The following is a 17,714-nucleotide window of genomic DNA, read 5'->3' as shown; positions in this document are numbered from 1 at the left end:
GGCCCGGGGGTTACCACCCCATGTGGCGTCCCGGGAGTCGTCTGGCTGGGAAGGGAGGACAGGGTGAGCCACTGCCTTCCGATCCGCCTGTAAGTAATCCTGGCTGGCTTCTCCACCAGCTCCTCTCAGAGATCCTGCCTCCTGGCAGGACAGGAAGACACTGAGGAAAGTGGGGAAGGGGGGGAGCTTTTAACCTCTCAGTTTGTTCCTGTCCTATCAGGAGGAGGCAATCTCAATTGGTGCTGTCGTGGAGACGACTGGGGGAAAATGAGCATACAATAAGTATAATCTACAAGCAACCAAGCCAGCAGGGAAAACAAGTCATCATCAGGTACTTGTCATAGCTAGAAACTAGCCATATATTTCTCAATAAGGGGATAGTCCGGAGATTTCTCAAAACCTGTGATCTAAAAGAAATGGAAACGGAGTTTGATAAGATTTTCATGGAATCAAATGCTCTCCTCCAATCAGATCCAAATGCCCCAACTCATTTTATTGAGGAATAAGACCATTAATCCTTTCCAATCCAATGTCGGGCCTGCCCCGACATCATCATTTTCCTCCACAGCTCCAATGTCGGGACAGGCCCAACACTGCAGTGCAGGAGTGCATCTTCACCCGATCATCAGACACATCGGGTGCAGATGCACTCCTGCACTGATCCTCATCACGGACCCCTGAGGAGAAGGCAGAAAGGGTTTTTAAACATGTCCCCCTACGGTGCAGTGAGCACCTACACCCTCCTTAACTCTGTCAGTTCAGTGTATTTTTTTTTTCATCCATTCTCCCCAGCTCCAATTTATTTGGAGCTGGGGAGAATGGTTGTGAAAAAATAATTGGATTGGAAAGGGTTAATATAATCAGTTACAGTTACAATGTATTACATGGTCAGTACGTGTGATAGGTGTAATATTCTAAAGTAAGGTATTACAGAGATGAGTCATAAAATACATAGTTTCTTGTAAGAGGGGGGAGACATTTCAAGAGTTTGGGAATGATGACATAAGAGAGGTGGTTATTATAGATATAAATATTGGTTTCATGAACATTAATTAGATTTAAGGAGGTTATATTATTTGACTAGCTGATATACCAGGCTTCGCCTGAGTTAACTTGGTGCAGGTGTTTAATAATAATAATAATCTTTATTTGTATAGCGCCAACGTATTCCGCAGCGCTTACATAGACGGGGGATACAGAAAGACAAAAGTACAAACATTACAGAACCACGGTTACAAAGTAATCAATTGATGGAAACAATAGGGGTGCGGGTCCTGCTCCAACGAGCTTACATACTACAAGTAATGGGGTGATACAGAAGGTAAAGGGGCTGGAGATGTGCACGGTATGGCGAGGTGGAGAGTGAGGGATGCTATACACAGACAATGGTCAGACATTTGGCCGTGTGACGGCAGAAACAGTATGACTGCAGGAGCGGTTTATGATGGCTAGCAGGGGTTGCAGTCAGTAGGTCAGGGAGCATGTTATCAGGCGGAGTACAGAGGGGTTTGTTTAGGGAATTCGGTATGCCTCCCTGAAGAGGTGCATTCTTAGAGCACGCCTGAAGTTCTGCGAGGCCTGGATTGCTCGGGTAGCCTTTGGTAGTGCGTTCCAGAGGACCGGTGCTGCTCTGGAGAAGTCTTGGAGGCGGGAATGAGAAGTTCGAATTAAAGGGGCGCTCAATCTGGTTTCGTTAGCAGAGCGGAGAGCCCGGGCTGGTTGATGGATTCAGATGAGGAAGGCGATATAGGGGGGGCGCTGCACTGTGGAGGGCTTTGTGGATGAAGGTGGCGAGTTTAAATTGAATTCTGTATTTAACGGGCAGCCAGTGCAGTGACCGGCACAGGGCAGAGGCGTCCGAGTAGCGGCTGGACAGGAAGATGAGCCTGGCTGCCGCATTCAGGATGAATCGGAGAGGGTAGAGTCTGGTGCAGGGGAGGCCGATCAGCAACGAGTTGCAATAATCGAGCCGGGAGTGGATGAGGGCAACAGTAAGCGTTTTTAGCGTGTCCACAGTGAGAAAACAGCGGATTCTTGCGATGTTCTTGAGGTGCAGCTGACATGTTCGGGCCAGAGATTGGATGTAGGGGGTAAAAGAGATCAGAATCAAGTAGGACTCCAAGGCAGCGGGCATGTTGTCTAGGAGTTATGGTGGCGCCACACACTGAGATGGAGATGTCAGGAGGAGGTCGGTTAGTGGAGGGTGGAAATACCAGCAGGTCAGTTTTAGAGAGGTTTAGTTTTAGGTAGAGAGAGGACATAGTGTTAGAGACAGCGGACAGACAGTTAGTGATATTTTGGAGTAAAGGTGCAGAGATGTCACGGGAAGAGGTGTATAGCTGGGTGTCATCAGCATACAGGTGGTATTGGAGGCCAAATCTCCTGATGGTTTGTCCAATAGGGGCTGTGTAGATAGAGAAAAGAAGGGGGCCGAGGACAGAGCCCTGGGGGACCCCAACAGCAAGGGGAAGAGGAGGGGAGGTAGAGCCAGCAAAGGAGACACTGAAAGAGTGGTCAGATAGGTAGGAAGAGAACCAGGAGAGGGCAGTATCCTTTAGGCCAATGGAGCGTAGCATACTGAGGAGGAGTTTGTGGTCAACAGTGTCAAATGCTGCGGAGAGGTCGAGGAGGATCAGTAGGGAGTAGTCGCCCCTCGATTTGGCTGTCAGTAGGTCATTGGATACCCTTGTAAGAGCAGTTTCTGTTGAGTGTTGAGGTCGAAAGCCAGACTGTAGGGGTCTAGGAGAGAGTGCTCTGATAGGTAGCTTACAAGGCGGGAGTAAACCAGCCGTTCTAGTAGTTTGGAGATGAAGGGGAGGTTTGAGATGGGTCGGTAGTTGGCAGCATCAGTCGCGTCCAGAGTCGGCTTCTTTAGCAGTGGGGATATGATGGCGTGTTTGAAAGAAGAGGGAAAGATGCCAGAGGTCAGAGAGAGGTTGAATATAGTGGTGAGATGGGAGATGACCACTGGGGAGAAGGAACGGAGGAGGTGTGAGGGGAGGGGGTCGCTAGCGCAGGTGGTGGGGCGAGCAGAGAAGAGCAATTTGGAGACTTCTTCCTCAGTCGCTGGTCTGAGTACAGACAGTGAGCAGGAGCTAGATGCAGTGCTGACAAGACTAGGGTCAGGGCTAGTCTGAGATTGGGAAGTTATTTCCTGAAGGATGTCATCAATTTTCTTTTACGTGTTGTTCGCACAGAAAATGTTATGAAGTTATGGTTACTTCAGAGGAACCGAGGAATAAAATATGTATACACATAGAGGAGCGTTAGATTCTCATCAGACTGCATGTACCGATGTCCCTCTGCAGAATGTGCCACCCCTCCCACTCTACTCACTTTAGACCCTTAAAGGTAACACCTTTTTATGCAAATTTACCCCCAGACTGGAGGTTCCAGCCCCCTCTTAGTCTTAAAAGTATTCTCCATACCTGCAGTCCATGGATGCTTCCCTATACTTTACAGCCTTTCAGTTATATTCTCCTCAGTATATACACACAGAGGGGAGGTGGATCCTCCTCGGTGTATATACACACAGAGGGGAGGTGGATCCTCCTCGGTGTATATACACACAGAGGGGAGGTGGATCCTCCTCGGTGTATATACACACAGAGGGGAGGTGGATCCTCCTCGGTGTATATACACACAGAGGGGAGGTGGATCCTCCTCGGTGTATATACACACAGAGGGGAGGTGGATCCTCCTCGGTGTATATACACACAGAGGGGAGGTGGATCCTCCTCGGTGTATATACACACAGAGGGGAGGTGGATCCTCCTCGGTGTATATACACACAGAGGGGAGGTGGATCCTCCTCGGTGTATATACACACAGAGGGGAGGTGGATCCTCCTCGGTGTATATACACACAGAGGGGAGGTGGATCCTCCTCGGTATATATACACAGAGGGGAGGTGGATCCTCCTCGGTATATATACACAGAGGGGAGGTGGATCCTCCTCGGTATATATACACACATAGAGGGGAGGTGGATCCTCCTCGGTATATATACACACATAGAGGGGAGGTGGATCCTCCTCGGTATATATACACACATAGAGGGGAGGTGGATCCTCCTCGGTATATATACACACATAGAGGGGAGGTGGATCCTCCTCGGTATATATACACACATAGAGGGGAGGTGGATCCTCCTCGGTATATATACACACATAGAGGGGAGGTGGATCCTCCTCGGTATATATACACACATAGAGGGGAGGTGGATTCTCCTCAGTATATATACACACACATAGAGGGGAGGTGGATTCTCCTCAGTATATACACATAGAGGAGAGGTAGATTCTGCGCCATAAGAGGCACAGTGTCTGTTTTTAGGAGGGAGGCTTATACTCACGTGGTCCGCGGCGTCCCGATGCCTCGCAATGGTCTCCGAGGTTGCTGCGGCAAACTGCAATATCTTCTCCGTCTGACATCTCAGCTTCTTGCTGATGACGGGGCTGTGATTGGCTCATCGAGCGTCAGCCAATCATTGCCTGCGCTCGATAAGCCAATCGCAAGCACTCAGTGAATAACATCACTGAATGGCTGTGATTGGCTCATCGAGTGCTGGCTGTGATTGACTGGCGCTCGATCCAATCACAGTGCTCGCTTTGCTGGAGGCGGGGTATTCAAAGCGGAGATGTCAGATGGGAAGAACACTGCAGTTTGCTGCAGCGCCGCCAGAGACTATCGCGAGGCATCAGGACGCCGCGGACCATGTGAGTATAAGCCTCCCTCCTAAAATAAGACACTGTGCCTCATGGGACAAAAAATAATATAAGACAGGGTCCTATTTTCAGGTAAACACGGTACATTTGTTGTATCCGTTCAATGAGTACAAAGGGGTTTTAGAATAAGTAATCAGTGTGTTAATGAGGTTACTCTATGCTCAGCTTAATATTCAGTCAGGGGCTTTAAGGTGGGGAGGCCTCGGTTATTCCATAAGGGAGTTTCAGATGCAATTCTTGATATCCTGTCACTTCATTTTAGCCAAGTCCCATATCTGAATTGCCGTTTATGGAGGGGTAGAGGAGATCTGTTGTAGGTTCTTTTATTTTCTTAAACAGACGATGGAATATTGGGGTTGTGTACCAAGTAGTGTTCTGCATTGGGAAGGGGTTCATTCGGTTCCCAATGTTTTACATATCGTAGCTGTCCTGCAATATAATATAGTTTAGAGTCCGGTAAAGCCGTACCTCTAAGTCTTTGGGACTTCGTAGGGTTTAGATTGAATTCTATGTCTACAGTTCCTCTACATAAAAGGACATAAGGAATTTGTTGTATTGAAGAATTGCTGTGATATTATAACTCCAGTGTGTTCCAAGCTACAGAGGCGTTTCAGCAGAATCATCATTTTAACCCTTAAGGTGGCAGCGTCCTGTTTATAGGACAATCACTGCTCATGTCTGCGCACGTTTCATCATATTTTTCTGGATCTGACACCGAGCGGTATGTCGGGACACGATCATCTGAGGTTGGCTGCAGTTGACCATAACAAGTCCGTTTGCTGGGAGTTTCTATTCAGTAACCTTGTGTGATTTTGTCTCGTCATCAAGTCTTCAGATTTTGTTGTTCAGCAGTAAGTAACATTTTCATTATTACTTTGCACATTAATATATTCTGAGAGGAAATATAGAAAATATGCTAAAAAAAGAAAAAAAAATCCTCAACATTCCATGCAACTCAACTTGCTGTCCTATGAAGGGGACGCGGCTACTATGTGGTACCATTTATATTTCAATAGCAAAAATCAAACATCCATTCTAAAGTGGAAAGACGACAAATGTGTTTCAGTGGCATCTAGTTGTGATAGGATTGCACCGTTAGCATTAGTGTCGAGGCATGGCAAGGGACAAAAAGACAAAGTAGATGTGCAACAATCGGCGAGGATTACGCATTACAGCCAGTTTATGGGAGGAGTGGATAGGCATGACTGGTTAATAGAAAAGCATTCTATAGCTATACGGGGGGAGAAAGGGTATTGGCCTCTCATTACTAGAAGTATCAATATGGCTGTGATCAATGCCTTTATCATCTACAATAAGGTATCAACTGATCAGAAAAGTGTCAAAGATGTCAGACAATATATCGCCCATCACCTACCTCAAACTTGGAGTCAATGCGCGACACAGTATTGGTCGGCCAATGGCCACACAATCTTCTAGGGCAAAAACAGTAAGGACTAGGGATGAGCGAGTATACTCGCTAAGGCACTACTCGCTCGAGTAATGTGCCTTAGCCGAGTATCTCCCCACTCGTCCCGAAAGATTCGGGGGCCGGCGCGGGGAGCTGCGGGGGAGAGCGGGGAGGAACGGAGGGGAGATCTCTCTCTCACTCTCTCCCGCCCGCTCCCCGCCGCAACTCACCTGTCAGCTGTGGCGGCCCCTGAATCTTTAGGGACGAGCAGGGAAATACTCGGCTAAGGCACATTACTCGAGCGAGTAGTGCCTTAGCGAGTATACTCGCTCATCCCTAGTAAGGACCTTTTAGGCACGAGAATTATTGCTCAAAATATGGCAATTATAATTGTCTAAATGTGCCCATCTTTCAGTTTTCTGGTTTCAGTTCCACTTAAACTATTGTTCAGCAGAGCAGCTGATAAGCAGGACCTCAGGCTGTGTCTGCTGTCCATGGTGTTGAATTCTCCATGGAGAGCTTGAGATTACATTGGTTTCTCTTAGCAGCCCCTGGCTGAACAATTGAGCTAATTACAGAGCTCAGACCTCCTGCTGAGTTCTGCAACAGCCCCCAGAAGCTCATTTGCATGCAAATGAAGCTGATAAAGTACTAATAGCAATTAGTACCTATTTGTACTTTATGCAAAACTATCGCTGATCTTTCAATTTTTGGAAGAATTATCTGTGTGTGTAAATGGGCCTTTAGATAGTGTGAGGTTTGATGGAAAAGGACAGCTGATTGGAAAAAGAGAAAAGCAAAGACGGTGTCTGTTTGAAAACTGCAAAGGAAAACCTCTGACTTTCTGTACAAGATGTGATGTTACCTTATGTACACGTTTCCCGAAATTTCATAAATAAGCTTTTTCTGATATATATATAGTAAGTTTATTTATGTCTATTTTTGAATATATGTAAGTATTGTAATAAAAAGATTTCCTAAATGAAAGACCTGTGATTGATACAATTCTTGCACATTAGGTGGCAGCGTCCTCTTTACAGGACAGTACATATTAGGACCGGTGAATGACAGAATTGTTTCTAAATTCAGATAAATGCTATTCTAGACAACAAACATTCTAAAATCGGTTTTTCAAAATAAAAAATAAATTAAAATTCACCACTTAACGGGTTAATGAGGTTTATTATACTGGCAACAGATACGCGAAGTAAGCTGCATACTGTAAATTTTCCTCTGAAGAAGGGAAGTAGGGAGGTCATGTTGAGAGGATAGGAATATTGACAGTCTCTGGGGATGGATGCTCCTTATTTTTTGTACTTCTCCCATTATCCAACCATTTTCTCTTAGAGGCATAAACATAGATTTCCGCCTGTCCATAAGTAAGCTGGAGAAGCTTCCGAATTTGTCAATGACTGATATAGCATATGGTGAAGAATATCTTGGTTGGAAAGAAGCAAGAGCTTATCAGTAGCATATAATCCTATTGGGTCTTCCCTGGCACCTGTTGTTATGCCTTGAAATTCTGGGTCTTGTCTAATTAATAATGCTTAGGGTTCAAGAGCTATTGCAAATGAGAGGTGACAGGGGGCATCCTGGGAGAGATCTGCTATTGACATTACAAGAAGGAGAAAATAATTCAACTAGGAGAATTCTAGCATTAGGAATGTTATATAGAATGGATATCCATTTAACGAAATACTGTCCGAATACAAAATGGTTTACAACTTCTAGGGTCATACAACTGAGCCGAAGGCTCAAAGTGTATCCAGTCCAGTTTAGTGTGTGCGGGGAGTATAAGGGAGCCCACGGATGGGTTTCAGCTGCATTTCCCGCAGGGATTAGGTTCTATTGAACCTAATAGCTTTCTGCCTGCCAATGCTCAGTTGCGGAATTCGGCTGCAGGAAATAAATCGTGACATGTTCCATTTGCCATAGATTCAAGCTGCGCAGGGTGGGGGTCCTCCATTAACATAGCATATTAATGGAGACCAAGGAAATCCACAATCACCCGCAGGCACCATCGCATTTTTAAACACTGTGCTCCCGTGGCGTACATCTGCAGGCGCATCCCACAACGCATGTGGGAATGAGCCCTAAAGAAAAAGCCTCAAGCATAAGTCACAAGTAGAAAGAGGAAGGGGGAAAAAAAAAAAGATACTTACTATGAAATTGCTTAAATTTTTCATTCTTTCCACAACGTTCTTCATAGTTTTTATTGGAGGTAAATATATGCTGACCTGCATGAACACAGAGAAACACAAACCAATAAGAAAATAAAACACAGCCTAGTTAATATATATACTGTATATGGGTCCCCAAACATTTTGCATTCAAGGGTCACATTTGACAGTCTTGTCTTAACCCATTTAGGACCAGCCACTGTGTGTGTGTGTGTGTGTGTGTGTGTGTGTGTGTGTGTGTGTGTATACATACATACACACACATATACGGCGGCTGGTCCTGGGCTTAGATGACCCCCGATAGTAAAAATACAGCGGTGCTCTAAGCCTCCTGGCTCTGCAATCAGTCAGAGGCAGGAATGGGTTATCAGTTGTTAGTGACAGCTGACAACCCGGAGCAGAAGGCAGGAGGGGTTTTTAACCCTTCCTGCCTTCTGCTTCCCCAATATCCAGTGCTCAATGAGCATTGTCTGGGCAAAGTGAAAGTAAGAAGTACTTTCACTATGGGAGCCCAGGAGGAAGGGGGTGGGGGGTCATGTGACCTCCCGGGATTCCCTGCTATGCAGAGCTGGAGGGTCAGACTAGACCCTGGCAGCTCTGCAGGTGACTAATGTTACCACAGGGGTTGCGTTGCCCTGTAACTGGGGATCCTATGGACGCCCCAGCTACAGTGGGAAAATGTCAAATAAAGTAAAAAAAAAAAAAAAGTGAATGTCCCCCAGAGGTCTTATATGACGTCATGGGGGACATAGATATGTATGTAATTATGTTTTTTACTAAGTAAAACAATATTACAGAAGTAAACAATATATACATAAGAAAGAGAACACAAAGCAGACGCCAACAAAAACTGTCGCCGTATGCGCCCTGTAAGCCAAAACCATACATACTATATATCAAAACGTCCGAAACAAATAGAGGAATCCATTTCCATACTTTATTTTAGTGTAAATATAAAAAGAATTTAAAAAAAAACCTATAAATTAAAAAAAAAAAATCATTTTTTTTAGCATTTAACCCCCAATAAAACTAAAAAACGGGAAAAAAAGTCAGTGAAAAAGATATTAAAAAAATAGTCCTATATGTCACGGAAAAAAAAAACCGCAGCAAAAATAATTTTGGTAGCTAAAGGAAAAAAAAAATGGAGCAGTAAAATCACCACATGGGTAAAAGTCCTAAAAAGTGTCTGGTCCTTAAGGTACAAAACAACCTGTTCCTTAAGGGGTTAAACCCAAGGCTCTGGGGGAAGTGGCCAGCCTAAGGTGCAGTAAGCAACAATGCCTCCGAGCTCCTGAACACCCGGTTATTGCAACAGCCCTCGGACCTCTCTGGATGCTGTTCGCCACCCCCACAAGAGAGATGGGGCACAGAGACCCAGACAACACAGCAGCAGAAGGTGCAGAGGAGATATTGAGGACTTTTATAGGATTGCCCTCTCATCGGACTGAGTGTCCGCCACAGCCCAAATAGCGCTGACCTCTCACCACGCCGTACACTACTAAAACAGACATGCCATACAGAAGCAAATCGATACAAATTGTGAGATTCCTTCCCATCCAGACCATCTGGAAAACCGCTACAGGCGATACAATCTTCACACCCGTGGTCTCAGGGATGATATATTGCCACCTCCGTTAGAAAAATAGGCTCAGCAAATTTTTGGGTGATCTTCTGCAGAAACATGCAGACAGACTTATTGAAATAGATTGCATCTATAGAGCTCTGGGTCCACAGACTCAATGGCAAGAGGCTCACCCAAACCACCTACATGAAGTTGCTCCCCCACTGGGGAGCTCTTGACCTACGTTTGGGGACTTTGTTGACTGTTGATAAGTTGCTTCTTGTCCGTCAGACATTCACTTGGCCGTCAATACCACAGATGCTGGTTTTTCTTAAGGTATAAGTAGTGATGTGTTCCCTGCTTTCCTCTTTCCAGTTAGGGACAGCAGCACAATGTGTTGCCGAGACACTAGTCTATATTTAATGATGGGACTTGATTTACCATACTTTTCTGCCTATACCTCCTCTGCATTCTCTGTCTTTGTTTTTTATACAGTCTGCAACCCTAAATTCCTCTCTTTCTTCCCGTTTCTCCCTGGGTCTCAGAGGGGTAACCAAGACATGCCGATTACCCTTACCTGGGTGCCCACTCAATCTCTCACCTATGGTGCCTTTAACATTTTGCACTTATACTAGAGGCCTGAACAAACCCAAAAAACAGAGGCAGATTCTATACAGTCTCCATAAAAATGGGTAACGATTGCACTATTTCAGGAAACCTATTTTTGTTCCAACATTCCTAAAGACTCATCTCCATACTAAGTAAAATGGCATCATTGCCCTCACCCATTTAAAAGACATGGAGTGTCCATAGCCTTTCATAAGTCTCATCAATATAATTTTATTGACTCCACATATGATCCAGATGGTAGATTTTTGTTCCTGGAAATTGGCGACTCTGTATTAACAGTTGCTATTGTCTATTTCCCTAGTCAGGCTCAAGTTTCCTTTGGCTCCCCAATACTACATGCCTTGGCTGCATTCTCTGAAGGGTCCACTACTGTCGAGGGAGGGGATTTTAACTTCGTTTTTGGTTCAGCACTAGATTCTTCATCATGTAGGGCCTCGTTCTCCCCATCAGCATTCGCACGACTCAAGGCATCTAGTGGCATTGAAATGGTTGGATATAGAAAAGGTTCTTCAACTACAATAGTTACAATTGTATCGATCATATCTTTATTTTCCCACAAGTTATTAGACTGCAATCCATGAAGCTCTGTGGATGTGTTCCTCTGGTCAGACCACACCCCAATGTATGGTTTAGCTGGGCTTGGAGATTAGACTAGGTGTTTCTCATGTCGCCTCAATGACAGTTTGTTGTAGACGCCCTCTATTTAATAGATATACGCACAGCTACAGTATAAAAGAATATGTTGCCATCAATGAATCCAATATTACTAATGCCCCTATTCCGTGGGAGGTGTTAAAGTGTATCCTTTGGGGTATATTTATATCCTTTGGGGCCAGGTTGAAAAAAGAAAGATCCCAAAAACTGACAACTCTGTTAACAAAACTACGCCCTCCCACTCCTTACAAGCGGAGATTTCTTCCCTTAGGCAAGGGTTCTTAAACATTTTGGATCAGAGGTCCCTGTGTCAGAGAGACAAAGTCCATAGAGGGTATTTTGAATACAGCAGTAAATGGTTGGCTAGGGCACTCCATCTTCGATTGCCACAGTCACACTCGTTCTCTATTCACTCCCCAGGATTGGTCTAGTACATTCTATGTCGGAGACCCCTAGAAGAATTCCGCCAGTATTATAATAAATTGTACAATATACATCCATGTGCTGAACGGTCCAATCCTTTAGAGCAACAACCCATCAGGGGCCTATCTTGATCACTATGTCCTGAGTCCTTTCCCTGAGGATGGGGCATCTGAGTTAGATAGGAACTTCGATATAGAAGAGGTTACAATGGTGATAAAAGACCTTCAAATGCCCCGGGCCAGATAGTTGCACTCACAGATTTTATAGGGCACGGGGTGAATGAACATTTGACCCATTTTCTGGTTAATGCCTTTTCATGAAGTTGTCCATTCCCAGCCAAGGCTTTACAAGCACATATATCGGTTATCCCAAAACCAGGTAAGGACCCTTCTGTTAGCTGTAATTTTAGACCCATATCACTTATTAACATTAACGTAAAAGTTATATTCTAAAATGCTGGTCTTGGGGCTTCACGTGCTGTTACATATTTTGTTTGTGTTTTTTAGTAATAGAAAGGTGTTTGTCACGATGGCCTGTAAGCCATTAATATTTCTTTTTCTGTTTAGAGTGGTCTTTTTTATTTACTATATGCCATAATATCTACACTTTCCTTAAAAAATTGAAAAAAATGAATTAAAAAAATGACTGAATCATAAATCTTCGGCTCCAGTTACAACCTAGCCTGAAATAGTATCATTAGTAGCATGGCTTGAAGTGAGAGCTACGAGTGTATATAGCTCACACTCCCACCTGCTCGGGCTAGAAGGCAGGTAGGGTCTTAGCTTTAAAACAAGCCTAAGATCACAGGTCTGGTTGCAACCCAGCGTGTCCCCTCAGTCAGCATGGATAGAGCCACTGGTAGCAGAGACACAGTACATATATTCTTGGCTACCGCAGTGCTTCTCTGCCAGGATGTATGAAACATGCCCCTTGGCAGGGAACGTGTTGAAATCTGATCATCTTCATTGTGTGATACTTACATCGAAGTCTGGTACAGTAGGCTCCTTAAAGTCATTCCACAGCCTTCTAGGGATAACACTCACAGGAATGTCATGTGTGACAAAACGACTTGTGCTTGAAAGTGACGGCTAAAAAGCAAACAAAAAAAAGTAAATTTCTCCTGATGTCGTGTTCGTATATTTCTCTAGTAAGCCAAAAAAGCGAGGCAGAGATTGAAGGCCACATTTATGAAGTGAAGACACTAATCTAAACTTTAAAGGGGGTTCTGTAAGTAAAATAAAAAAAATAATAATGTATACTCCCCTGCATCCCTGTAGAGTGTAAGCTGTAAAAAGAAAAGAATGAAAAAAACAAAAACAAAGCTAACTCACCTAATCCTGTTGTTGTTCTTCTCTCCGCTGTTTACCTGGCGCGTGAGGGGTCGGCTCCAACAGCTCCTACACACGCAAGCGCACTCTCGTCGACCTGGCAGTGCCTATCCTCTGCCGTCCTCGGAGAATCCACGGCAAGTGCGCAAGCACGCCGGGAAGGGGGACGCATGCGCACTTGCCATCGACTCTCTGAGGACGGCAGAGGTTAGATGCGGCCAGGCCAATCAGTGGGCGACGCGTCACTTGTGATGCTTCGACCACTGACCCGATCGGAGCAGGGGTGGAAGCTGGAACTTTGCCAGCTTCTGCCCTGCGATCGGATGGCTGGCGGAGGGACAAGAGAAGAGCAGCAGCTTCCTGGTGACCGGCCCTGTAAGGCACATGTATGAATTTTTTTTTTCTGACAGAACTCCTTTAAGCTGGCATTTATGTAATACTGGAGACTTCGAATCGAGTCCACAAAATCAAGACAGCCCTGTGAGACTCACCAGAAAAACTGGTGGTTTGGTGCAACACTCCAAATATAGATGAATACAGAAGGTGATGAAACTTCTACTTTATTAAATAACGTGAATAGCCGGCATAGAAAAACACATTTTGGGGCAAAACCCCTCCATCAGTTTAGCTGGTTAAATGTACAAACGGTTGGAGCCCTCGGAAGCAGGGAATCCCGTGGGAATCACCAAATTCAACGTTTTCCCACTGGAATGAGGAAAATGGGTCACGGTGATGCAATTCACACAAACGGCATGCGCCACGTACGGGAGTGTGCAGTACACCAGCCGTGCAACCACGGGCCCCGAGATCCCACAACTGCATGAGATGGAAGCGCACAGCCTGCTGGCGACATGACCACGGATCGGAAGTGTCCTGGTTACGTAACCGCAAATATGAAGTGTGTCACTGTTCACTGAAAGGGCCCTTATGTCACACAGCAACCTAGTCACTTGACCAGGAACAGGAGGTGCACTTCCTGTTTGCGGTTTTGTGTATGGGACACTTCCACTCCGCGGTCACCTCACCGGGAGGCCGTGCGCTTTCTGTCCATATTGGTTAAACGGTGCTTTGGCACCATAGTTTTTCCACACGAGCCATGGGTTTTCGGGGGCCCGTGGTCGGCGTGCTGCACACACCCTTCTGTGATGCGCCAACCACATTGGGTGAATTGCATCACCGCGGCCCATTTTATCCATTCTAGCAAGAAAACATGGTTGAATTCTGCAATTCCTGTGGGACACCCCGCTTCTGGGTATAAGGTACATTTAGCGGCACATTCCCCCCCAACCTTCCAAATATAAATTAAATCTATATGTTGTACCCCTTAAACACGTTTGTCAACCTATATATACAAACACGAGTATATATATCTCTATCCATCTATCTATGAAGTAAGTGGACTACATTTTATTTCTCATCTTCCATCCACCAGGAGCGCAAGGAATTTATTTTTCTTTTCCATGCTGAAATCACGACAACGGCGTCAGAACGCCTGAAAGTGGAAATCTGAGTCAAATAGGTTCTTAGAACACGAACCAAACGCGAGTTTTCTGGGCAGAAGGATGGTAATTGATGTGGATTGAAAATACCACTTTTGTTAGGTAGGTGGGCACAGTGAAGGGAGGCTTGGCCGAAAGAGCTGCGAGCTCTGAGATTTGGTGAATGGAGATTACAGACACCAAAAATGCCACTTTATATGCCAAAAGGCAAGCTGGGATGTCTTGCATATGTTCGAAGGGACATGATTGAAATGCATCTAGGACCATGTTAAGGTCCTAAGGCAGAACCGGAGAATGATAAGGAGCGGCATGGCCATCTCCTTGTATGAACGTTTGGATGGCTGCTTTCCATGCCAAAGGGCACTGGAAAAGGATGGACATGGCTGATATCTGTCCTTTTATGGAGCTGAGGCCCAAGCCCATGTCTAGACATGCCTGGAGAAAAGAAGGTAGTCGAGAAAGAGAAAAACACATGGGGTGAAAACCATGCTGGTCACACCAGAGGAAGAAAGCTTTCCAGACCCAGTAGTAAACCCAAGAAGAGGAGGATTTCCTAGCTTTCATCATAGTCTGGCTGACAGGTTCAGTAAAACCCTGATCTCTCAGTATTGTTGCTCCAACTGCCACACCATTAAACGAAGCGTGACTAAACTTGAGTGGAAGAGGGGTCCCTGCAAAAGAAGATCATCTCGAAGTGGAAGGCGCTACAGAGAGTTGATGAGTATGTCGAGTAGGTCCATATACCGTATGAGTCAAGGCCAGTCCGGAGCCTCGAATACCAGTGAAGACTTTCCTGTTTGATCTTCTTGAGAAGACAAGGAATAAGCGGAAACAGGGGAAATATGTAGGGGAACTTGAAGTCAGTCTAGTGAATCAAGAAAGCGACTATCACCTGGGCTCGATCCTTTGACCTGGACATAAAGGTTGAAATCTTGCAATTGATTCTGGCTTGCATCAGGTTGATGTCTGGGAGACCCTGACCCCATCTGTGGCACAGGTCTTGACAGATATAAGGGTGGAGTTCCCATTATCCCAGATAGACTGCTTAAGAAGTCAGCTATCCAAGTTGTCCAAGCCTGGTATGTGGACCACCGAGATCACTGAGATCGCTGAGAAGTGCGTTTCCGCCCATGCTAACATTATTTTGTGCTCTCTCCATGACTGCTGAGCTGCAGGTTCCACCTTGATGATTTACGTATGCCACAACCATCACGTTGTGTGTTTGGACACAGACTGGGAACCCCAACAGCAGTTGCTCAAAGTGACGGAGCGACAGAAGTATGGCCTGAAATTCCAACACATTTATTGCGAGCGACGACTCCTGTACCGCCCACTTCCTCTGCATTGTGAAGTTGTGCAACGTCGCTCCCCATCTGAGGAGACTGGCATCTGTGGTCGGTACCAACCACTGTAATGTCAGGAAGATGCCCTGCTGAACTATAAGGCTGGGTTCACACGGGACGGATTTCCAGCAGAATTCTCACGGATAAACCGCACCAAAAACCTGCAAGAATTTCGCTGAAAAACCGCAGCGGCGGGTTTTTGGAGCTGCTTTGCTGCCTGCATCTCTGTTGCTGCCAACTCTCTCCATAGAGAGAGAGACTGCTGCGAAAAAACCCCCCAAAAAACAAGCTGCGTCTTTAATTTCCGCGCCACATGGCCGTTTCTGCAGTTTGGCTGCATTGGATTGGCTGCAGCGTGTGGACGAGATTCTTTGCCGGGATTAGGAGCCGCGTGCGGAATTTCCGTGCGGACAATCTGCACGGAAATTCCACAGCAAATCCGTCCCGTGTGAACCCAGCCTAAAGCGTAAAGGTGTCCTAGAACTTCTCCACATAACGATGCAGCTTCAGGAAAAAAAAATCTTAGATAAAAATTCCCCATCGGAGGTAAATTGCAGCCACCATCTATTATCTAGTTCTTATGCAATCGTCAGAACAGTCTGGCTCCTGCCCACGGGCGTATGAGTAAAACACTACGGGTCCACCCATTTTGTAAACCTACGCTCTGCCAGCAGAGACCACGAATGGCGGTGTGTGCCCTGCGCATCCCCACGACCTCATAAACATGTGCAGCATTACTTTTTTTTTTTAAATTCCCCGCTCTGTTTCAGAGTGCGGATGCGTATGAAAACGACACCCATATGCAATGTATTTCGTATGGACAGCGTATCATACACTGCCCGTAAAAGTGCATAGGGCTCATGCTGCGTGCTACACAAAGAACTAGAGCATGCTGCAATCTACTGCTTGTGCGTATCTACAGGCAGCGTCCACACGCCGATGTGCAGCGCTTATTGAAAGTCCATTGACTTTCATTAACTCCATTTACCATGCAGCATCGCATGCCTAACATACAGTGAAGCGCAGTCATGGACACGAGCCCTTAACTCAGGTTTACAAAGGTATTCTTTACCATAGATACCGAACTGAAGGTGTTCGAGGAGGAAAAGGAAGCTTCCTCCATTATCTTCCCACTAAAGATCACCAGTCAAAATCAGACGCCACCGGCAGCGGCCCAGCACAAAGGAGGAGTAAACGGGTCATTGACAGAGCCTAGAGGCTATAAGTTCAAAGGCGGATCATATGGCCATAGGCAAAGCTCAGCAGCCACAAGCTATCAGGCATAGGTGAGGCCCAGGGGCCACAAGCCCTAGGCCGGGCACAGTCGCTATTAGTACCTAGGTCCTACACGGAGGCCCCAATTAAAACATTAAACAAAAGAAGGTATAAGCAAAACCCAAAGGCTATAGACCATAAAAGTTAAAAGGCCAAAAACCACAAAGGCTATAGGCAAAGCCCCAAAGAGCTACAAAAACTACAGGTAAAGTCGTAAAAGATCTTGAGACCATAAGCCGGAGGCTACAAGACCAAAACCACAAAGGCTATAGGAAAAAGGCCCCATCCGGCCATAAGGCTATCAGCAAAGCCATAAGGTATTGGGTAAAGCCATAAAGGCTATTATGCTAGAAGTAAAGTTATCAAGTCTATAGTAAAAGCTGTAAACGGCTATCAGACAGAGCCATAAAAAGGCCGTAGGCAGATCAATAGGCCAAAGGCCCCAACCAAAGACCATACAGACCCTCGATCTGATTACTAAGCGCACATATAGCCTTTAGCTTAAATTTTTCATTTATGAAGGGTTAAGGCAAAGGTAGAATCCAATCCATTATGTAGGGTCCTACTCTGGACTGGCTGAAGATCCTCTCAGAAAACATAATTTCTTCTCTCAGCTCCCCTTCCCCAATCAGTAGTAATACGAGGCAGCGCCCAGAGCAGTACAACCGAAACTTCATCTAATGGAAG

The 17,714-nt window shown here is 45.7% G+C and overlaps 1 protein-coding gene across 2 annotated transcripts in view; it reads right to left on the bottom strand.

Annotated features, from left to right (window-relative positions):
* Window positions 1-17,714, bottom strand: part of HUS1 (HUS1 checkpoint clamp component) — a 52,711-nt gene that overhangs the window by 13,219 nt on the left and 21,778 nt on the right. For both annotated transcript variants that reach the window (XM_066585023.1, XM_066585022.1), the window contains exons 4-5: window positions 12,563-12,670; window positions 8,297-8,371 (exon numbers count right to left, since the gene is read on the bottom strand). In XM_066585023.1, the coding sequence (XP_066441120.1) occupies window positions 8,297-8,371; window positions 12,563-12,670 (183 nt within the window). The remainder of the gene's footprint in view (window positions 1-8,296; window positions 8,372-12,562; window positions 12,671-17,714) is intronic.

The sequence above is a fragment of the Eleutherodactylus coqui genome, chromosome 12, assembly GCF_035609145.1.
Source record: "Eleutherodactylus coqui strain aEleCoq1 chromosome 12, aEleCoq1.hap1, whole genome shotgun sequence".
NCBI lineage: Eukaryota > Metazoa > Chordata > Amphibia > Anura > Eleutherodactylidae > Eleutherodactylus > Eleutherodactylus coqui.
The sequence above is the reverse complement of the archived record's forward strand: the minus strand, read 5'-3'. Positions and strand labels throughout refer to the sequence as shown.